Source organism: Ictidomys tridecemlineatus, chromosome X, assembly GCF_052094955.1.
Source record: "Ictidomys tridecemlineatus isolate mIctTri1 chromosome X, mIctTri1.hap1, whole genome shotgun sequence".
Classification (NCBI taxonomy): domain Eukaryota; kingdom Metazoa; phylum Chordata; class Mammalia; order Rodentia; family Sciuridae; genus Ictidomys; species Ictidomys tridecemlineatus.
In genome coordinates, this window is record NC_135493.1 from 101,105,646 (window position 1) to 101,130,389 (window position 24,744).

Genomic DNA, 24,744 nt, shown 5'->3' on the forward strand with positions numbered 1-24,744 from the left:
CCAGGCCCACTACTCTTACCTCAGGACATAAAATGTGTCTGCAACATGATAGGATTTAAACAAATATTTATTGATTAAATGAATGAAGACAGAGCTGTAAGCTCAGAGAAAAAGAAACCTAGAAGATACTTCACTAAGGAAATGAGATCTATGTGATGAAAGCCATGGCATAACATTACTGAATGCTGCAAAGGAGGAAAATGATGTAATGAAGAGGCTATTAATGAATGAGTAAATAGAATTTCCTTCAGGAAATAAATATGGTTGTTAAAAAGTGAATTATAGGTGCTTCTGGCCATCTGCTGATATGAGGCATTCAGATAAATGAAAACTGAGGAATCAGTAGAAAATAAATTTGCATTTGTTTACAAAAAATGAAGTTAAGTATATTTTGAACCAGATTATCTTTGAGATATAAAAATCACTATGGGATAAGACACACTGAAACATAATTTCATATTTCATTTTAACTAACATTTTTTATGTCTAAAATTTTATCATTTCATTTTTTCTTGTAATTTTTTTGACCAAGAAAACACCAAAAACTTATTAAGTAAATATTTTATTAGCAAGGACAAACTATCGAAGATGAATTAATGTTTGTGCACACAATTGACTTATTTCAAATCTTAATAACACTTAAAAACTCAGGAAGGTGTATTTGAGCTTTTTTCTTGGCACAAAATGCAGGAGTAAAGATACTTGTAAATTATGGATACCCCTATTTAATAACAGGGTGCTGAGTTTTAAGAAAGCGCTGAATTGCATTCCACATTTGGGATCTGGGAAATGCTTTTATTTCCATAAGCATAGAGAAAACATAGCAGAAATTATGCTATTTTAAATACCAGGCATCATATTGGCACTTTTCAGAATGTTTAATAAATAAAGAACTTTGCTGTAGGTAATAGAAAACACTTAAGAATTCAGTAAGTTCTTCTTAAGTTTACTTTCATTAGAAGCAATTTAAATGAGTCTGATTTATCAGATATCACTATCTTTTACTCTAGACCTGTTTGGTTTCTACAGTATCTATTTAGACATTCATATATATAGGTGTACCATTTACTTGAGTAAAGGCAGGCTCTGTAATGAAATACTGTGACATCAAGGGATTTGTTGTCACTTTACATTAAATGGAAGAAAAAACTAAACAGTAAAATTCTACCCCTTACGATAGAGAACAGGGCATAGTTAAATTAAGTGTTACTTGAGACCTTTATCTCAACTTGATTACCTGGCAAATTGGTCCCTTGTTTGGTTCCCTAGATAAATTGTTTGTAGTTTCTAGTTTCTCTTCTAAGCCTGTTGAAGACATGTATTCCACAATACCCAAATAAAGAAAATACTTTTAGGTTCAAATTATTTATGTATAAATCTCCTTTAAAATGGATTTTCTTCTGAAAAAGAGACTCACATTTTAAAGTCTTTATTTTTATATCTCAAAGTTAAAGCCTGTATACTATTGTTTTTATTATCAATGCACCCTTGTTTAAACAATAAGCTTTTCAAATAGAAACATGAATTGAAGCAAAATGGCTAATACATTCATGTTTTCACTTACTTTAGGTATATGGATTCTATCATACATTTGTGAAACTATTTTGCTATCTAATTTTTCCCTACTCATAGTATACATTTAAATTAGGGTCTTATTGATACAATTTAATATTGTGAACCAGAGTTATAGTGATGCTATTTTAAAATAATAAACATTTATATTATATAAACTTTAGTACAAGCAACTTCCAGAAATTAAAATTTTCTTTTTAACTTTTTACGTTTAAATTTTTCTTTTGTAGGAATAGGGATTTTAAAATAAACATTTTATAGAATTGCATTTAGGCAGTGAGGAAGTCAACTTACCAGGACACACCAAAATTCAGAGGGGAGTTCACTAAAAAGTAGATACTTCATCATTTTGACATCATATTTTCATCATTTTATCATAAGATAAGGAACTATTCAGGGAGATAAATGTAAATGCTATAATCTAAAGTGATCCTACAGATTTTTCTATCATCATAGCAACTGTAGGGATATAGTTTCATTTTTATAAAGTCAGAAACTATAAAGATCACTTATTTCTATTTTTTTTACTTAAAAATCATTTATTATTAGACTGACTTTGGTGCAAGATTAGGATTAGAAAGTACAGAGTACTCATAAACATATGTTAAAACTGAATAGTCCAAATGGACACATATCAATTCTTCCACAGTTTAGTGAACATTTCTCTGGTAAACTTTAATCTTCTGTCTGAAGATTAAGTATTGCTATCACTGGTTTCCTTATCTAATTCATTATCCAGAACACCTCTCATATAAGATGGGCTCTATCCCCCAGGTGTGGTGACACACCTCAGTAATATCAGCCACTCAAGAGGCTCAGACAGGAGGATCGAAAGTTCAAGGCAAACTTCAGTAACTTAGAACGATCTTGTCTCAAAAAAAAAAAAAATAGAAAGGACTGGGAAAAAAACCAAATGCAGAATGTTTTCTCTGATATAAGGAGCCTGATTCATAGTTGGGTTTGGAGGGGGGAGCATAGGATGATTAGACCAACTCTAGATAGGGCAAGGGATGAGAGGGGAGCTGAGGGGCATGGGGGTAAAAAAGATGGTGGATTGAGATGGACATCATTACCCTAATTACATGTATGAAGACACGAATGGTGTGAATATACTTTGTGTATAACCAGAGACATGAAAAATTGTGTTCTATATGTGTAATATGAATTGTAATGCATTCTGCTGTCATATATAACAAATTAGAATAAAAATAATTTAAAAACAAATATATACATGAGGAAATAAAACTGAATTTTAAAAAAGTAAGGATTTTTGATGTAGTTCAGTAGTAAAGCACCCCTGGGTTCAGTCCCCAGTATCGAAAAAAAGAAAAAAAAAAGATGTGGCTACCATCAGTACTGTAGTACCAGAGTGCTCTAAACAAATAATGCAATGCAGTTGGCTTTAGGAAATGAACCATCAATACACATACCCTTAGAATTCTAGGCTCGCCCTTCACAGTGTGCAAGAAGAAAAATGTGCATCCATGTAACTCTGATGAATTCATTGCTTGTCTGTCTACCTTTTAAGCAGTGTGATAAACAGAATTAGACCATGTGAAAATTAGGCAATGAAATATTCTAAGCCAATTTTTGAACTGAAAAAAAAAATCAGGATGCTATGATTATGGGATGGCAAAGATTATGCAAAAGATTGCTTATTTCTAGACAAACTAAAATAGTAAAACACTATAAGAGATCTCATCTCTGACTTTAAACTATGGAATGTACTACAAAAGTTTCGTTGATGCATATACCATTATTCTGTGTGCAACGCCTGGGAAACTAGAGTATGTGCATCTATGTCAAAAGGTATTTTCTGGACTCCAACCCATTTTGATAGTATTCTTTAAGAATATACCAAGGAGCTATTATCTAGATATCCAGGAAGTATGATATCCCCTGCCCCAGTTTTTGCTTTTTGCTTTTCTCATTTAAGATAGAAAGATTTCCTGCTTTTGCAACATGCTGCCCTCCACTGCTAAAACCATTCGTAACTTGATTCTGAGAAATTCTACTGCTTTTGAAAGAATTGAGAGCCCTCCAGAGACTTGGAGTAAAATAAGGAAGCTTTGCAGGCACAAATCCTTGGAGAGAGAGAGAGAGAGAGAGAGAGAGAGAGAGAGAGAGAGAGAGAGAGAGAGAGAGAGAGAGAGAGAAAACCTACACACATGTATAAATTATGTTATCTCACGTTACATCAGAATTATAACTCTATAACTTCTAAATTTTGGTGGGTATGATCCTTCTTTCCTCTCTCGAATTTTTCCTCCCTAGGTGATTAGAGCTATGCATTTTAAACATTCATGCTTCCAGTATACACACAGATGTGACTGCATGGTTGCCCAATGTGAATTTAAGTACTCAGTCAGTGGTCTGCTTGGTATCAATTAAAGGACTTGTGAGAGTTATAGATCTTTGTCACTGGACTAGTACTCAAGGAAAAATAAAGTCCATGACAGGGGAGTGGAGGGGGCATGGGCTCAGGATAGATGGTGGAATGAGATGGACATCATTACCCTAGGTACATGAATGACTGAACATACGGTGTGACACTACATCATGCACAACCAGAGAAATGAAAAATTGTGCTGCAATTGTTTATAGTGAACCAAAATGCATTCTGCTGTCATACATACCTAATTAAAATAAATAAATAAATTAATTTTTAAAAAGAGAAGTTAAATAAAAGTGTTGATGAAATCAGGCTGTTCAGGTCAGAAGAGTTAATAGAAGCAGCAAAGAAGTCACACAGATTTATGTTTCTGGCACCTGACCAAGTAAAAGTAGTGGGACAGCTCTAAACCTGCTGAAAGTTCTAGGCTCAAATATATGAAAACATGGTAGTAAAATTTTACCACGTGAATAAAGATAAAGAATATTATTGGGGGCTAGAGTTGTGCCTCAATGGTAAAGCACTTGCCTAGCTTGTGTGAGGCAGTGGATTCGATCCTCAGCACCACATAAAAATAAAAATAAAGTTTAAAAAAAGAATATTATTGGTACACTTAAGTCCAGTAACTTTTAGAACATTGATAACAGATGGCAAATTCACTCTATCTTTTCAATTTTTTGGTTATATCATCAGTTTTGTTTTTATCAATAGAAAAATTTTCTTTAATAAACAAGTGTTTGATGTCAAATGCATTTAACAGTAATGTAGTAATAAATTGTTTTCTACTTGTATTGAAAGAAGTTAAAGACAATCTGCTCTGCCCACATTTATATTTTCCACATCCAGCATTTTGAAATTGCTCTTGATAAGATCACTGGTGACCTACTAAATTGCCAAATTGACTTTTCATTCCTAGTCCTAGCTGCATTTAACTTGTTGGCAGCTCTCTCCCTTTCTACTATTCTTTCTTTTCTTGATTTTGAAATAGTAAATTATTCTTGTTCTCCTATGTCTGAAGACAATCTAGCCATTTTCATTCCTTTCTGCTCCTGCTTTCCACGCAGGATCCTCCTTAGACAACCTTTATTCTCATCATTTCCACTCTAAAAACCTTCCTTGAGCAATTTGACCATCTCTCATGCTATTACAACACATATAATTACAAACATGTAATACTGGAAGACAGTTTTAACCTGCATTTCTGCAGATGCATAAATTCACAAGGTATTTCTCCATTACCACGTCTACTCTTTCCACTATCATTTATCTGACCTGTCAGATAAGTGCTTTTACCTAAGAGTTAAATTGAGATGCTGAAAAAATGATGATGATGATAATGATGATGATGATGATGATGATGATGATGATGATGATGAAGGCTTCCCATCACAAGATGTATGTAAACTTGAAATTATACATAAACCTTTCTCTGTTTGAAATTAATTCATATCACCCATAAATATTCTGAGCTGCCTTGTTTCTGAGGAGATAAGACCTGAAAACACAGCTCTTTTCTGTTTTTTAGCACTGGATGTGAGCATTGACTTTTACCTTTTATAATTGGCATGATCTATATCTTCACCTGCTTCTATGACTCAATTTTTGCCTAAGGCAAGTCCTTATGTATACTATAGACTTGAAGTCTCTGTATGAGACAAAAAATCCTTTAAGATCTACCCACAACCTCTCTACAGCTACCCATTCATACCTGAGGAGTTTTCTGCAGAGCCTATCTTCTGATTAGCCATGAGGTCAATAAGGCCCTCTATTTCTAGCCTAATTTCGAATTCATACATGGTTAAAGTTGTCCTGAATTTTACCTGAAAGTAGGCAAGAATGTTCCTTTTATTGATACTCTTTCAGCTTTATATAAGGTTTGCAATATAGGAGAGAAGACCCAAAATTATGCATCTCAGAGATTATTTAAAACAGCTGGTACATCTATTGTGGGGAAACAGAGAGACAATCAGACACCTTGCTCTAGAATACAAACAAATCAGAGAGGGAAATATCTAGGTTTACTATACTTGGTATATGAGTGGAAATGTAAACAAAGGGACATGGGAGAAATAAATTTTTAAAGCTCTCTGGCAGGGGCTGGGGATGTGGCTCAAGCGGTAGCGCGCTCGCCTAGCATGCGTGCAGCCCGGGTTCGATCCTCAGCAGCACCACATACCAACAAAGATGTTGTGTCCGCCGAGAACTAAGAAAAAAATAAATAAATGTTAAAATTCTCTCTCTCTCTCTCTCTCTCTCTCTCTCTCTCTCTCTCTCTCTCTCTCTGTCCCCCCCTCTCTCTCACTCTCTCTTTAAAAAAAAAAAAAAAAAGCTCTCTGGCACACTGCAGTAGACTATACTCTAACATACATTTGCCATTAAATCATCCCTGCCCAGTTGCCAGTGTTCTTCACTTGTCAGAGTCCAGACTATGTACAAATTGCAAAATATGTATGGCCCAAACAAAGTTGCCATTTAATTTTTCCTTCCCAAATTGGATGCCAGCTGCTTATTGGAATTTAGTTTGGTGCATCAGCAATTTCTAAATATGATCATCACTTGCACACACATAAGCCTCATTTGGATGTCACAGACACCTGGGATTTATTCAAGACCTCCTTTCATATAATACACACTCACCAAATTCTGCCATGTATCCATCCTAAACTTCTTTCCCAATTCAACTGAAATGTAAAAACAAGATAGATTTTTTTTTTTGGGTGGGGGAGCAGTACCAAGGATTAAACTGAGGAGCACTTGACCATTGAACCACATCCCCAGCCCTATTTTGTATTTTATTTAGAGACAGAGTTTCACTGAGTTGCTTAGCGCCTCACTGTTGCTGAGGCTGGCTTTGAATTTGTGATTCTCCCGCCTCAGTCTCTGGGATTATGGGTATATACCACCATTCCTGGCCCAACTAGATATTTGATTAAATCAATAGATTTATTATTTTTGAATGTATGATAATGATACTTATTGTGTATAAATTTATTGAAAAGAATTTTTACATATTGGAAAAAACATTTTAAAGTATTTTTGAAATAAAATATCAGTTTGTTTCATAATAATCTAGTTGAAGAGGTGAATGGTTGAATGTATAAATGAAACAAGATTATAAATGGAGTCATAGCATCTGGCACAACATCATGAGGGCTATGTGTACTATCCTCCTACTTTTGTATATATTGAAAATTTTTGACAATGTTTTTTTTTTGAAAATCATCACTCTTCATTGGCTTCTGAATTGCATGCAGGATTTTTAATTTGAGATCCAAAGCCCATTATTAAACATCTGTAGTCTGTTTTTGATTTGTCTTTCCTTGAGCCTCTGCATTTTAAAAAGTCAGCAAAATCTTCTCATGTTACCTGTCCTTACATATATGTTACCTATTAGCCATAATGTTTTTCCCATTTCCACTACTCAGTTATGACTACTCCAGATTGAACCTTCTCCATGAAGCCTTTCTTCAGCCTGTGAACAAATAAGATATATGATATGGTATATGATCCATTGTTTTTCTGAACTTCTAGAAAGTATTTGGTACAGCTTAGCCCATTTTTTTGTTCTTGCTGGGCAAGGTGGCACACACATCTAATCCCAGTGGTTTGGGAATCTGAGGCAGGAGAATCAGAGTTCTAAGCCAGCCTCAGCAAGACCCTATTCCAAAGTAAAGTTAAAATTAAAATTTAAAAATGCTGGAGATGTGGCTCAGTTGTTAAATGTCCTCGGTTCAATCCTTGGTACAACAAAATTATTTTTTTCTCATTTAGCTGAGGCTTCTCTATTTTTTTCTATTCTTTCAGTTCTCTGAACCACACCTTCCCTTATTACCACTATATAATTCATTTTAAACTTCTTGCAAATGAGCACAACATCATCCATTTTTACTTTCATTCCCTATATTCCTCCTTGTAGATGGTAAAAGCTAAGCAAATATTTATTCAACAGTCTTGTATATAACAATTCAAATGACAAAAAAAAATAGCCAGACTTATACTAAAGAGACTATCCAAGTATGTATTATTTAAGCAAATTTGGGGAATCAATATTTTTAAAGATTTTAATTTTTACAAAATGAATTTGTGGTTTGTGATTTCCCCTTAAATGCAATATAGATGAAATTCTGAAGTTAATTTGTGAGATACATTAATTTACTCATTTATTCAACAGAGGAGCATTAGATACTCATCATGTGCCAGTCGTTTGTTTGAACTCTGGAAATCCAACAGAGAACAAAATAGATGAAACCTCCCTACCTAGTGGAGTTTAGTCTAGTGGTGTACACAGATCTCTTGATATATAATTTAATATTAGTCATAGGGACATGAAAAAATACAGGGAAATATGAAGGGTGGGAGCTAATATTTAAAATAGAGTGATAGAGATGTTTCTTCTAAGATGAGAAAGAAGTCATATAAATGTTATTAGGGAAAAGTGCATTTGGTGGAGATAACAGAAACTTTTGAAACCCTGAAGCAAGAGTATGCTTAGCATACTCAAGAATGCACAGAGGCTTATGAGATGGAATATTGTCAACTATGTGGAGACTAGGAAAAAATAAGGTTGGAAAGGTAGGTGGCATAAAACCAAGTTTCATGGAACTTCATAGGCCACGATAAAGAAAATGGGTTTGATGAGACATTGGAGGGTTTTGAGAAGTATTATGATCCAATTTAGGTATTAAAAGAATTGACAAAATTATGTCATGTGCACATACAAATGAACCCCACTATTATGTATAATTTTAATGCACCAATAAAAACAAATTTTGTTGTTGTGTAGAGAATTGACTGGAAGAGGGGCAGGAATGTAACAAAACGGACCATTTCAATAATAGTTGCAATAATCTAGGCAAGCAACAATGTTCGTTTCTGTAAGACCTCTACCAAGGGAGGAAGTAAGAATTTTATTGGGGACATACTTAGTCTGAGATGCTCATGGGACATCCTAGTATAAAAAAGTACTTGGGTTTGTTAGTTTGGAATTCAGAGGAGAGGTCTGAGATGGAAATAAAAGTTTGAACATCATTGTCTTTTAGAGGATATTGAACTCATAGGAACAATTAGGATGGCATATGACTAGAGAAGGAAAGAAGTGTGAACACTGACCTAGACCCTTCCAATATTGAGATCCATTAAGGAGAAAGGATAGAGAAAATGAGGTAGAACTGTGGGCATGAAGGTTGAAGAAAACACAGTAAAGCTAGAGTTAGAGAATCCAAATGAAGGCATTTTTAAGATATAGGGAATTATGAACTATATCAGGATGAGGACAATGAATTACCTATTCGGTTTATGCATGTTGAAGTCCTTGGACTTCAAAAGGCTAATAACTTTAAAAAGTCAATACGAGTTGCAATACAGTCCATTATTTCTAGATATATGTTTCTTTTTTTTTCCATATAAGGGTGATTTATCTTTTACTTGTATTAAAATTTCAATATTACAGAATATAAAGGACAGTCTGCAACAAATCTCAGGTCGAATTGACATAATTCACAACAAGAAGACAGCAGCATTACAAAGTGCCATGCCAGTGGAAAGGGCAAAACTACAGGAAGCTCTCTCACAGCTGGATTTCCAATGGGAAAAAGTGAACAGAATGTACAAGGACCGACAAGGGTAGGTAACATTTCCATTTTATTGAGTGATTAAGGAATTCTAGACTTTATTTCAATGCCCTCCATGAAATATGACAGGAAAAGCAAGATAAGGATTATCATTGGAAAAAGGTAAGTGGAATGAAAACATATAATGATGAACAATTCATACTAATGAACTGATTCTAGAAGTTATTCTTTACAGAAATTAACATGTTGGAACATTGCATCATCCTCTAAAATTTCAGGTAATGTCAAAGTAGGTTTGTTCATTTAATTGAGGCAGTATGAAAAATTGGAGAATATAAAATATACATCTCCTCCTTGTCTACTTTTTTTTTGCTATGGAGAATTTGTTGAATTGATTTAAAATCATTTTAGTACTTACCTTACTTAAAATATTCAGCTTTTTTACTTTTTAGTTACTTTAGGGAATATTCATATAAATTCCTTGACCTCACATCACATGAAATGTTGTTTTCTTTTAAAATTTGAGGTTTAAATAAAGTTCTCTAACAGTGTAGAACAATTTATTTCAAAGTTTTGTACTCTGAATTTAGTTTTCTAAGTTTTTCTCTGCTCCCAGAGAAAATCAAACCATTTTTAAAATAATATTACTTTTAGAATCTTTAACCTCTGTCCATTTCTAGCCATCCTTGCTTTCATTTTATTACTTAGTTTACTATTCTAGGCTCTAAAACAGATACTTCCAACATTAAAATCTCCGTTGTCTCCACTGAGTTTTCATAGTTTATTCCCAAGAGTTTTATCCAGAGTTATTTTTCTGAAATGTAAGAACTTTTATACTCTCATATCATTTCTCTGACAAAAATTTTCAGACTCATTAACAGGGCATTTTTGACCTTCCCATGACCCATGTTCATCTGGTCAGCACCACTGCTTATAATTCACTTCCTGTTTTACATCTTTCCAAAATTGTGCTCTAGCAACATTAAATTATTTTGTAGGTCCCCAAAATGTTCTATGTTCTCTGTCCTACCTATCCTTCATGTCTCACCTAAGGTATTATATCCATCTTAATATTCTAAGACTATTGTTGGATCATGATGTCTAGAAACTTAGATGTTGTTTTACCATATAATGTAAAATATAATATCAATAAGTCACTTGGTATTTGCAAATGTTTTCAGACTTGGTGGCTACCCTGTAGAGTACATTCTTTGATAGGACCTATTTCTACCATTTACCATATAATTAGCAATTTGTTTACTTTTTGCCTTTTTCACAAGCTATTTAAAGGCTATAGTCATTTTTTTATTTTATGTGATGTACTCATATCTAATATAGTGCTGGATATAAAGTGGATGTCCCATATATCTGGACTCAAAATCCTTCCATAAAGCTGAGAATATTTCTCCCTTGAATGGCATAATAGATATATCTCAAATTGAAAACATGTGGTTCTAGAATGTCTGAATTAGACTGAATGAAGGAATAGAAATTCAGAAATCCTGTGTATACACTGAAAAGACAGTCTTTACCACTCTAATATAATTTCAATATTCCCCATTGATTGTGAGCTTCTGCAATGTCAGAACATGCTTGTTTCTCTCTTATCCTCTTCAGTCACTTTTTCTCCCAGCATTCTTGGCTACCCACCATTCCCTAAGTATCTCTGGGGTTTCTTGAGTGGCCAGTGATTACTATAATTCTGTAGGTACCTACTATTCTCACACTAAAGAAAAGAGAATACTTTGTGCTTTGTGAAGCTTCTCCTATACTTATAAGTCATCTTTGACCAATGAACCAGACATTTACTTTTCACAGGACCATACAGACATTTCCCTTCCAGTTCACCTTCAATCCCAGACTTAAAAAGACGTACAAGCACTAATGAACTTCCCCAAAGTAGTTAAAATCTCACCATATATCTGAGATCTTTCCAATTTCTAGCAAAAGACAAGAGTGTCTTCTTACCTAGTAGATCCACTTTTTCCTTAACCAGAGCCAGAAGAGACTTCTAATTTTTTTACTCCAGTTGATCTTTTCTAGGAATTAATCATGAACCTTTCCATTTTCCATGATTTCTACTCTAGTCTCAGATTAAACTGTTTTAAGTATTTGCTTAGGAGCAGAAACCCCAGAGTCTGATTTGTTTTAGAATCCCAGCTTTGCTATGGGTTCTAGAGCAAGTTCCCAATTCTTATGCTCTACAAACTCCTCCACTGTAAAATAGGATATGAATAGTACCTATGTGGCTGGATCATTATGAGGATTAGTTGACATAGTACATATAGAGGGCAGAGTGGATTTCGTATACCTGGTAATCATTCAGTTACAGTGACTATTTTGATGAGGAAATGATGATCACGGCACTGAAAATCTTGGACACTAATTTATTTGAAAACTCTTTCAAAATTTCCTGATCACCACAGAGAAATGAATTAGACTCAGTTTCTGATTTGAGCAACTTCCCAGTCCTGGAGAGAAAATGAACAACCAGCCAGTAAAAATGGGTTGATGTATATGAGCTCTGATAGTAGGCAAGAATAAGATCCCTGGGGAGTAGAATGAAAACATCTTACTCAGACTCAGGAATAAATGAAAATGTACAGACCATTCAACATTTTGTCCTACAAATAACAGAAAGTAACTCTGATTACATTAGGTAGAACTATGTAATGTACATAGTTACAGAAGGATATCAAATGTCTCATTAGATGGATGAGAAGGCCTTAGTCAGGTTTAAAACAAGGCTAGACATCCAGTACCATATCCAGCACTAAGTTACAAGGTAAATATGAATTACAGATTGGTATCATAGCCATGATCCACTGCTATTACAGGTGAATCATTCCAACTGAAAGTGCCCTGCTTACTGTCACTGTCAAGAAATTTCTAAATTACTCACTGTACAATTAAAGTTTCTGTCAAAAGAACCTGATAAAGCAGAGGTTTGTTTATTTTCTGTACCAATTCACAAATATTTTAGTCTGTATAGACCCTGTAGTTTCTTTCAGAATTTTTCATTTCTACTACTGCAGGGTGAAAGAAACCATAGGCAATACATAAATGAATCAGCATAACTTATTCTGAGAAATCTTTATTTACCAAAATAGTCAGCAGACTAGATTTTGTGGGTGGACCATAAATTGAAGACTCCTGCTGGAACATAGGCTTAGATCATGGAACTAGATTCTAACTTCCAAGGGACAGGGAAAATGAATAACTTGGATTGGTAAGTGTTATAATGATAATCAGGACCTTGTGTCTCACTGAGACCAATACAATGCTAGATTCTTAAGTTTGGGGACAGATTTAGAAGCTATGCTGTCATAAATAGACATAGTCCAGTACAGCCTTCATGTTGGTTTTTTGACAAAAATCTGCTGAATTTTAAATAAGCCAACTTGAGTTTAAATTAAAATTCATTTGAGTCAGTAAGAAGGGTTCTATCAGTAATTTTTCATATATGCTCCATGTATAATATTGTATTAGCCCACTATTAACACAATGATGCTATGATATATCACCCCCAAACTTTAACACTTAAAATAACAGATGTTTTTGAACATTTATTTGCTTTTAATTTAGGTGACTCAGCCTGGGTTTGGCTAGGAAGCTCTGCTTCAAGATCCACAATTCATGTTAAATTAAGATCTGATATGTATGTCTTTACTCTGGGCCTAAGATAAAGGGTCAGTGGCATGCTCTTCTAATGATGTATCCTCAGAGCATGAATCAAGTCTAACCTGACATGAACACTAAAATCTCAACTCCTGTCAAGGCCACTGACATTTCTTTGATGAAGGCAAATCACTTGGATAAGACTGATATTGCTACACTGGTAAAGCAGTTTCTTCCTATAGTGGAAGAAGATAGATACATTAATATTAGCTGAACAATAATCTGATAATCTAAACTTTTTATAGCAAGAAAACAACTTAGTAGTTTTTCCTTCTTTTTTTTTTTATTTTACAGAGGACAAAACTAAATTACACCAAGGTTAAGTGACTTGATGTCAAGTGACTTGCCCAAGCACATACTAAATGGCACATCTGCATTTTTCTCACAAAAATATTTAATTCTAATAGGATCACATATTTTACTCACAAAAAGTTACAAATAAGAGAAAATGCATTAGATTCTCTGCATTCCTAAGTCATAAATTCTGAGACTATCAATCACCCAATTCGTGAATGTTATAATTACAAAGCTCACCTTTGTTATATGTCATAAAATAAAGCAGACATTACTCTTAGGTGAGGACAAGGAAGGAATTAAAACCAAACTGATTTGTGACTGCTCACTCATTATCTTGAAAACTGTTTCCAAAATTGTCTTCCAGCAAATAGAATTACAGCACATATCTTAGCAAAGTTACAAATAATTAAAATGTTAAAAGTGACTCCTTTCCAGAGGTGTTTTTGTTGCTCACAAATAGTAAACATAGTCAACATTAAATCCACAAATATCATGATCTATGGATATATATATATATATATATATATATATATATATATATATATATATATATATATGTGTGTGTGTGTGTGTGTGTATACACATAGGAGATAAATATGTACCTTATTGATCAATTCTGTTTTTATTGGCTAATTGCTAGATACTCACTTCTTATAAAATTTACCTACAGGAAATATGAAAATAAAGAATTAACATAAGATCTATCTGGTATTAGAGAAACAAAGCCCTTTTCTTATTCCCAAAACAAGAAGAGCCTACCTACTAAGTGCCAGATACTGTCCTGTTTGCTTTAATTTCATTCTAATATCATATTTCTATGTCTCAAAATATTAATAAATCTGCCACATTTTCAGAAAATTATTTATTAAAGCCTAAGAGTGTAGTACAGTTCAAATGAGATAATAAAAATGAAAGTAATTCCTAGAGTACAAATTGATGAATAGCCATAAGATGGCATTATTGTGTAACAACATGGTTCTGGTCTAACATCAAGAAAGTGCTATTTTAAAATCTGTATTTCTCCTTGTAATTCCATTTAGCCAGATATTTTGGAGTAGCTTTCCTATCCATTTAAGTAGTTAGATTCAGTATGATTCTGAGTTTTATATGTGATCTAAAGAAGACACGAGACCAAGAGTATTGATTCCTGTGATACTGAATTGCTAGAGGAAGCAAAAAAATCCCCAAAACATTAATAGGGAAATCAGCATGAGAGCACTTAAAAATCAAATTCTATTATCAATGATGTTTTGTAAAATAAATGAAATTTTGGCAAATAAAAAAATATGAACACAGCATGACATAAAAGAAGTCAGGCACAAAAGAATATTTATTGTATAAAACCATTTAAAAACCAAAAGCATACATGATAGGGGTTAGAGGCCAGATTATGGTTTCCTTTCTGAGAAATCATGATTATCAGATGCAAGAACAGGTTTCTAAGATCTGGGTAATGTTTTGTTTCTTGGTCTTGATGCTAGTTATATTGATGTGTTTCCTTTGTTTAATTGATTTTTTAAAAAATAAATGATAGTGGAATGCATTACAGTTCTTATTACACATATACAGCACAATTTTTCATATCTCTGGTTGTATATAAAGTATGTTGACACCAATTCATGTCTTTATACATGTACTTTGGATAGTGATGTTCATCACATTCCACCATCCTTGCTAATCCCCTGCCCCATGCCTTTTCCTCCCACCCCTCAGCCCCATCTAGAATTCATCTATTCTTCCCATGCTCCTCCACCCTACCCCACTATGAGTCAGCCTCCTTATATCAGAGAAAACATTTGCATTTGTTTTATTGGGATTAGCTAACTTCACTTAGCATTATCTTCTCCAGTGTCATCCATTTACCTGCAAATGGCATGATTTTATTCTCTTTTATTGCTGAGTAAAATTCCATTGTGTATATATGCCACATTTTTTAATCCATTCATCCACTGAAGGCCATCTAGCTCTGAGAAGGAAATGAGGAAAACTACCCCATTTATAATAACCTCAAAAAAAAGATACTTGGGAATCAATTTATTGCAACAGGTAAAAGATCTATAAAATGAAAACTACAGAACCCTAAGGAAAGAAATCAAAGAAGACCTAAGAAGTTAGAAAGATCTACCTTGCTCTTGGATAGACAGAATTAATATTATCAAAATGACTATACTACCAAAAGCACTATACAGATTTAATGCAATTCTGATCAAAATCCCAATAGCATTCCTCATAGAAATAGAAAAAGCAATCGTGAAATTCATCTGGAAAAATAAGTGACCCCGAATAGCTAAAACAATCCTTAGCAGGAAGAATGAAGCAGGTGGCATCATTATACCAGAACTTAAACTATACTACAGAGCAATAGTAACAAAAACAGCATGGTATTGGCACCAATACACACTGGTCGACCAATGATACAGAATAGAGGATACAAAGACTAACCCACAAAACTACAATTATATTAGGCAAAGGTGACAATAACATGCATTGGAGAAAAGATAGCCTCTTCAACAAATGGTGCTGGGAAAACTGGAAATCCATGTGCAAAAAAAATGATGTATTTTCTTTAAGAAAGTTTATGAAACTTCACACTTGTAATGTATATACTTTTCTGCCTGAACACTGAAGTGAAATTTGCTGGTAAGTTTTAAAAGTAATAAATATGCTTTTAAGTACAAGGAGAATAAAAAATAAGAAATTAAAAAAAAGAAGCCTTAGGAAAACATACTACATTGTTCTATATTTGAATTTCACCTGGATCCCTGAATACTATCATTGCTTGATTCCGACTCTCAGATAAGTATGTGGGCACTACTGCTTTAGAGAATGTTTCTTCCAAATTTGTAACCATCGTTCTGGGACCACAGTATCACAAGCCAATAGGATATTGAAGGTGGGAGAGCTGCAAATTGTTTCCCAGAGATTTCTTCATTATTCTGTCCCAGTAGTACCAAGCCCACAGCACTGAAGCACTCCCTCAAGCTGCCATTTTTACTGCAGGAAACAAAATGAGACAAAAGAAAGAAAAGAATATAAAACAGGAGTAGAATCCAAAGAAATCTGAAATGAAGAGAAAGTGCCTAAATCATCTCTATATTCAGACTCTAGGAAATGAGCATATAATTTTTGCAAGCCCACTCCTAATGCAAACTCCTATAAACATTTGCTATCTTATTTGTAATTTTTCTACTAAGACATTCAATAAATATTTTTCTCTCATGTTAAGGTAAGGTAAATAACCTCAAACTGCTGACAGATTGTAAGGATAGCATACTAATCCTCATGTCATTTCCATACAATCCTATCTTCTAAAGTGGAAGCTAGAGGGGCAGATGCATAATCTGGGAGCTTTTCCAGAACTGTTTGTTTCTAAATGAGATACTCTGCTATAGTAGCATTAGCAGCCTCTTCAATTTTCACAATGCCATATGTAGTTGAGAAGATACATGATAAGCACACATTACCAACTCAGGAAAGGTTAACACTAAGTCTTAGAATTAGTCTCTGTCATATCTGAAGATTTTCACACAAGATTAAATCTTCACCCTTCAGCCCCCCAGGCCAAAGTATGGGCCAATACATAACTCTACTGTTAGTTTCTGAGCTTCATAGAATTAAAAAATAAGGGATAAGAAAAAAATGTCCAGAATATGAGAAAGTTGTTTATATACCTTTTCAGAATCATTATTTTACTCCAAGTGAGTGCATTGAGTCATGGAGGCAATATAAATGTGATAGATTGAGGAAGAAGCAAATTTCTGTTCATGACCATTTCTTTGAACTGTTAAGACCAAAATGAAAGCAAAGACTTCTGTTTAGAATTTCAGTCTCAAGATCTTTTTGAGAGTCATTATTTATTAACAAATGTCATACACTGCATTTTTAAAATTTAGCTCACATATGTAAAGGAAGTACTAGAGAACTCAGCACAATACATTTGGCAGGAAACATTCTTGTAAACAGAAACACTACCAATCCACCTGAATGCTAGAATTTATTCTTAATCTTCAAGTTTTTTTCATAGTTAAGTATTTATTTTTCTATTTTGGTATACATTGATAGACTGATTGATTTATGAAAGGGCACTTTGAAATGTATTCCATAGAAATTTCTGCCTATCAGCTTATCTTCTGTATGTTCCCATTGCTAGATACTCAAGAGCTGCAGAATTATTTGCTTTAATAACCACCATATTATACAGGATCATTTACCTTACATTTTCAACATTTTTAGATTCTTATAAATCTGTACAGTTCACAGAGGTTAGTTTAAAACTTTTTTCAGATAAGAAATTAACTAGAAATAAAATTCTTATAATCTCAGAGTTAGCTATACATCAATATCCTGAATCTTTTTCTCAAAGTTACTGAACATTTTTGTTTCCCAGGATAGTTCTATACACACAATTCCATTCTTCATTGCAGACATTCTATTTCTTCAGTGGACAAGGAACAATTTTGCTTATTATCTAAAAAAACTCATATTTTAATTATTGTCAATAGAAAAAGACTTATAAAAACAGATTTTATATCAATAGGACTAACCTCATTTGGGAGATAATTGCAATATTTGACTTTACTTGCAGTGTGTTTCTTGGATTTTACTTATCACAAATGTCCCTTCTCTAAATACACACTTTTAAAATTCTGCCTGGAGCAGATGAGCTTTTGAAGATGTTGTTATAAAGCAAAACTCTTCTAAATGTAATTTTCCAAGAAACTCTTTATCAATTATAATTTGAATTTGCTGAGAGAAATAGAGGCTCAAGTTAATAGTGCATTAAAAAAGACAGAAGCATGTTTTCATCTCCTGAAGACACTTGGAAGTATGAAGTCAAGACTGGTTTAGTGGCTCTGCTTATTCCTGCTTTCTGTCCAACTGTCCTTATGTGGTGAATTCTTATCCATGTGTTGCAAGATGGAGCTTCCACCACATTCACTTTCAATGAAAAGGTGCAAGAAGGTAAGGAAAAAAAGGGTACATAGAAATTGTCTTTTAGAAAATTTTCTTGAAGGATGCCACATTGCATTTCTTTTTTTTTACTTTCTTGGCCAGAGGTCAGTCTCATGACCACACCTAAGCTGCAAAGGAGACTAGGAAATGTAATCATTCCATAGGTGCTCTGCACCTATTTTATGGGTATTTGTTTTTGAGAAAATTTCAAAATGGGTAATGGAAGAGAATACCGTGTCTTCAAAAAATGCATAGAAAAATGTGTTTTCTTTTTTAAGCAGCTCTAATAAAAATGTTAGAACGATAGATATGTATAGGATTAATCCTTTTCCCACTTTCTTTCATAATATGAGGAATTCTGATTCAGCTAGGATTCTCCTCTTCTTGAATTATCCCAGTATAAAAGTAGAAGTTTCTCATTATTTTTATATGCACACACTTTTCTGTCTTTACATGCTCAAAACACTTTCTTATTTACAAGTTTTTGTCCAACTTAAACCTAATACACTATTCATGAAAGGAGAGATGTGGTAAAACTACAGTATCATAGTTCTTCTAGGTTATATATTCCTTACACACAGGGCTAAGGCTTCCTTATGTTTACTGTGGTTGAGACATAAGTTATGCAAGTTACATAATGTTAATAAGTTTAGTTTCTCAAAAAAAGAACCACTAAAAAACAAGTATGTAAACCTAAAGCTAAAATTATGAGCATGTACTAAAATTTTAGGCTTCACTTTTTTCTGGATAGGTAAGATGAAACTTGCATGAAATAAAAGACCTGAATATTTTATATTTTTAGTGCATTGTAGTTATACATAATAGTAGGTTTTATTAAGACATAAATTGATAAATACATATAACATAATTTTCTCCATTTTATTCCTCAGTACTATCCTGTTCCCTCTCCTCCTCCCTTCCTTCCTAATCCCCTTCCTCTATTCAATTGGTCTTCCACTTATTTATTTATTTATTTATAAATTTATATATGTATTTGGAATACATTTTGATGTATTCATATGCACATGTCATAATTTGGTCAAATTTATTCCCTAATTCTCCTTTGCCTCCCCCTCCTTCCTCTTCTTTGGTGCCTTATTTCTACTCTACTGTTCTCACTTCTATTTTTATTATTATTTTTTCTCTTTAGCTTCCACAAATGAAAGAAAACATTTGATCCTTGACTGTCTGAGTCTAGCTTATTTCACTCAGTGTTATATTCTCCAGTTCCATCCATTTACTAGCAAATGACACAGTTTCTTCTTTGTAGCCGAGTAGAACTCCATTGTATATATATATACCACATTTTTTTATCCATTCATGTATTTATGGTCACCTAGATGGGTTCCATAACTTGAATGTTGTGGGCTGTGCTGCTATTACAATATCTGATCTCAACTTATGCTACAGTTACTTTTTTATTGACACTTCTGTGCCAAATATGGCTTTAGTGTCTTACATGTATCATCTCATTCTCAGGAGAACCTTATTATCTTAGAGATGAATAAATTTACATTTAGAGAGAATAAACAGTTTTCCCAAGCTCATATAGGAAGTGTATTAAGAACTTATATTTTGACTCAGGTTATAAACCCTTATCTGCTGCACCAAATCCTGCTTCCAATAAATCCCACATTGGATTTCTTATTCTCAAGGTCTATGTTCTCCCTTCCAGAATTGCTAGCAACAACAGGGATACATATAAATAATTTGTTTTTTAACTCCTAATTCTGAAACTACAATTTCTTAAAAATTTGTTTAAAATTTGTGTCATTTTTTTTGTGTTCAATATCAGTAGAAGAAATGGAATGTAATTACATAAAATGCTTAGTAAAGCCAAATGTAAAGGATCTTTTAAAGTGCATGAGGACCCCTGACCTTTACTTTAAGAAAGACCTAATTATCAGTCAGGACCCAGTGCAGGCATCATGACTTGAAATCCCCTCTGGTCTCAATCTATTATTCTATTCTCTATTCTTCGAACTCTCTGTTTATATATTGCTGGTAAACCTCCTTATAATAAATTTATGTGTCTTACATAGCTGGATACAACTCTTTACCATTTTTTAGAGTTTTTGTTCCAACATATGGAAACAATATCACATACCTTTTATCATCCCTGAGTCAAACAATATGATTATATGGTAACTGTTCAGTACATGTTAAGTTTTCTTTTTATTAATGAACTTAAATTTAAATGGTAAACTATTCACTCAAAAGTTATAACAGTCAAGGGTTGGGGATGAAGCAGTTGACTGCCATGCATGAGGCCCTGTGTCAATCCCTAGGCCCACAGAAAAGGAGTTTTACTGTTTGGGAATAAATAAGTTCTTGAAAAATTATTTTATTAACAAGAACTCCATTTCCACCATAGTTTATTTAACAAAATATTAATGTAGGATAAATTATTTCATATTCAATTTCATCTTCCTATAATAAGGTTGTATTATGACTTTTAGGTGCTGTTACATAGCAATATATTAATTAATCTGTGACCATGATATATTCTTCTAATTACAGTATTTGAGAGACATAAAAAGTCTCTCATAAAGAAAAATATAGCCATTAGCCACTAAAGTCAACATAAATTTCTAGTATTAGGTTGTCGGTTTGCTTACATTTTTTCCTTTCTTGCTTATTTTAAATTCTACTATTTGGGGGTAGGGATTTGTTGCAATTACAAAGTTCTAACAGTTTAAAAACATCTGTTTACTCAGTGAGAATTGCAAGTTCTTGCCTGTAAGGCAATTTTCACCAGAATTATTTTTGTATTAGTTTTAGTTTATCCATGAACACTCTCAAATTCCTCTAGAAAACATCAGTTTCCTCAAGGGAAGACTGCCCATTACTAGCTAAAGATGTGGGTTTTTTTGGAGATTTCATCCTGAAACAATAAGTTTAAAAATATCTTTGTGGTTTCCTAGAATGGATAGATATTGATTTAAAAAAATGATAGTTTAGATGGACATTTTAAAAATTCTTACCTTTTTAGTGGTTTTTACATTTGAATAAAATAAAACTAATCTTTTTTTCCTCAGATGGTGATTTCTTGTTAGTTTTCACTCTCTTGAATTCTTCCTTCCCTCCCTCCCTTCCTCCCTCCCTCTCTTCCTTTCTTCCTTCCCTTCTTCCTTCCTCTTTCACCCTAAGCTTATTCCCTTCTTCCCTTTATTTTATATTTCCCTTATATGCCAAGTTATAGCTTAGTACTTAGAAACTAAGGATGGTCATTTTGTGCCTTTTGTTTTGAAGGAATTCTAGACTGAAGAGAGATATAATTTTATAATCTTTATGGGTAGCTTTCATAAATTAGCAGCATACAGATTAGGATATAAATGCCAAACTTATTATTGTCTCTGATCTCTTTCCTTTACTCCTAATAATTAAGGAATGACTTAAGGTAGCTTTCCATTGGGTTCTTACCATAGTGTGCCAGTATTAATCACCTATAGCTACAATGATGCTCTGTAACAAACACACCCATAATAGCAACCCACTAATCATCCCTCTGTTTATTGGGCTACTGTAATTAAACTCTGCCTCAGTCTTTGGGACTGTAGATTTTCCCAGTAAGTCTCATCCATGTGTCTCATTCTATAGTCCAAGCTGGAAGGACAGTAGATACTTGGAGTATATTCTTAACATGGTAGAGTTACCAATGTTTCAGAAAGGCAAGTAGAAACATATGATGAGAGGTATTTTTGTAACTGGAACATATGTAAGAGCTATATTTGTAACTGGAATACATCTCTTTCTTTCACCAATGGTCAAAGCAAATCAAAGGACATATTCAAAGTTCAGGGCCACAGAAATACACTGTCCATGAAGTCATGTCAAAGGGTAGAACAATAATACTGCTATACAATACAATTGGGGATGACAATTGAAAATACTATATTACCCTAATAAAATAGTACACTATTGGTTAATCATTTTTGATGGAACACATAAAATTATCTGGGAAAGCCCATCCCATAATTTTTTGATGCTACTTGGAAATGTATTCTGAATCCATTTTCTACAAATTTTCTAATATTTGAAGTATTCTTATTTTACTAAAATAATTATAATATTATAAAACAGAAATTTAAAGCTTCCTTAAAAACTGAGTTTTGAAACAAACATAAAGTCACAGTTTTATTTATCAACTTGAGATTCTCCCTGGATGTTGGATTTCCAAATAGCATCATGACTTTCCATACCCAGCTGTCTGATGCTTGAAACTACCATAAGCTGACTATCATGGCTTACAGTATACCCTTGAAGAAGGCCATCTGGTTTATGTCTCTTGGCAAAATTTGTTTAAAAACAAGCAGCTGCAATGACAAAGTAAGAAGGAGTCTCTGTCTAACTGTGGTAAATAAGTAGCTTTGAAATGCACATAATAAAGGATTTTTCTAATCCAAGAAAACAACTCCAAAAGATATGTTTCTCTTTCAACTAAAAGAAAAATATGCAGAATTTAATGAAGAGAAAAGGACCCATTGAATTTATGTTTTGCTGACTTAAAATTAAGTAAAAATCAAAACAAATAAGATGGCATTTGTGAGTGGTTACAAACAGGTTATAACTATTTTGATATTTATTTTGGAGATTATTTTATTTAATGATTCACATTAAGCAATTTGATTACTTTAAAGATCTATTATTTAATCCCTAACATTAGTTGATATATAATAATTCACTGAAATCTCTCTCCTTCTACTGTCTTTATGTATACCTTTATACTCATTTTCTTTTGCAAAAGAAATATGTGCTTCAATTTTGGAAAGTATGAATGGGTTTTCCAGTCTATTTAGGTATTTTTTTTTTCTGAACTGTATCCATAGGCTCAGACCAAAAATGCTTAAGGACTGATTTTATTTTTCCTAATAGAAATTCTTAGGTTAACAGTATTTTGGTTTGGGCTTTTCCATAAGTAATTCTAGAGACGAGGATTTGAGTTCAAATAGTTTATGTAGGCATTGATTCTACCCTGGTAGAACAGTGTGGCTGTGAACAAAAAGGGAGGAGAATGCAATCTGTAAAGAGTATGTTATCAACCTAACAACCGCTATGAGGAACTAGAGCTTAGTTTCATGGAAAAAGTCTGAGAAACCATAAAACACATGCCTCAGATATATCTTAGAAAAGAAGCATGAACTGTGATGTTTATACTCCAATATTAATCATTTTTAAAAGCTACTCACAGTGTCAGAAAATTAACTTTCCATTTTGCAAGCACCTCCAGCATGTCTTACATATGGCTGTAAACTGTGTTTTCTGCTTCAGACAAACCTGAGAGACCAAGTAAGACATGCAGTTAGTGGCTGTTGGACATCAGCTAAGGCAAAAGAGAATAGGTGAAGCTCCAAAGAGATCTAATACATGTGTGGCAATTGAACATGATTCCCCTAAGAAGGACCACAACACTTCCCAACCCAGCTGTTTACTCTTCTGCTCTTTCTTTTTCTGTTATGACTCCGGCTGTTCCCTGGATCCTGGCTTATTCAAAATTTCTGCATTCTAATGCTTGTGTGTCTCTTTCCAGTTCTTCCTTACTGACTTCTTTGCTCAATCTTTCACTGATGTTTACCTTCATTATTTGTATGTACTCAACTTTGGCTAGCTCTTCCAATTAGTGAGATTGATTTACAATAAAAAAAAGATTTAGCCATGTTCTTTTTAAAGTGAGATTCATACCAGTTAGTGACATAAGTAGAACGAAAAATTAAAGGTCGTAGACATAATCCTGCTCAGTGTTTAAGGCAAATTTTTGAATATCATAAAAGGCTTAACTTTGTATTTCCCTCTCTCCTGTAAAGAAATTATTTGGTGGTATTTCTCAAAGGATTGTTTAAGAAAATTCTGTTTCTGTGATAAATTAATTCCAAATTTCCTGTAAGTTATTGACATTATGGTTTCAACTTAAAGTAAAAGTTAAAGGCTGCAGTTGTGGCTCAGTGACAGAGTGCTTGTCTTGCATATGTGAGGCACTGGGTTCGATCCTCAGCACCACATAAATATAAACAAATAAAGGCATGCTGTCCATCTACAACTCCAAATTTTTTTTAAAAAAAGTAAAAGTTGAGATTATGATTATGTTTGATAGTCACAGAATCCCTAGATTCTTCAGTGACTTGCTCAGATGAGAAAACTTCTTGCATGGTCTGAATTAGACATCACTACTAATTCCAATATTTTAAATTAAAGTCCAAAAAGACCAATAATACAATTCTGGGGATATTCCTAGAAAAGGCAAGAATAAGTTATTTTTTTTTTTAAGAGAGAGTGAGAGAGGAG

At 33.3% G+C, this 24,744-nt stretch overlaps 1 protein-coding gene across 17 annotated transcripts in view; it reads left to right on the plus strand.

Moving 5' to 3' along the window:
• Dmd (dystrophin) overlaps positions 1 to 24,744 on the plus strand; it is a 2,094,227-nt gene that overhangs the window by 957,749 nt on the left and 1,111,734 nt on the right. For all 17 annotated transcript variants that reach the window (XM_078034984.1, XM_078034996.1, XM_078034982.1 and 14 more), the window contains one exon: positions 9,414 to 9,586. In XM_078034984.1, the coding sequence (XP_077891110.1) occupies positions 9,414 to 9,586 (173 nt within the window). The remainder of the gene's footprint in view (positions 1 to 9,413; positions 9,587 to 24,744) is intronic.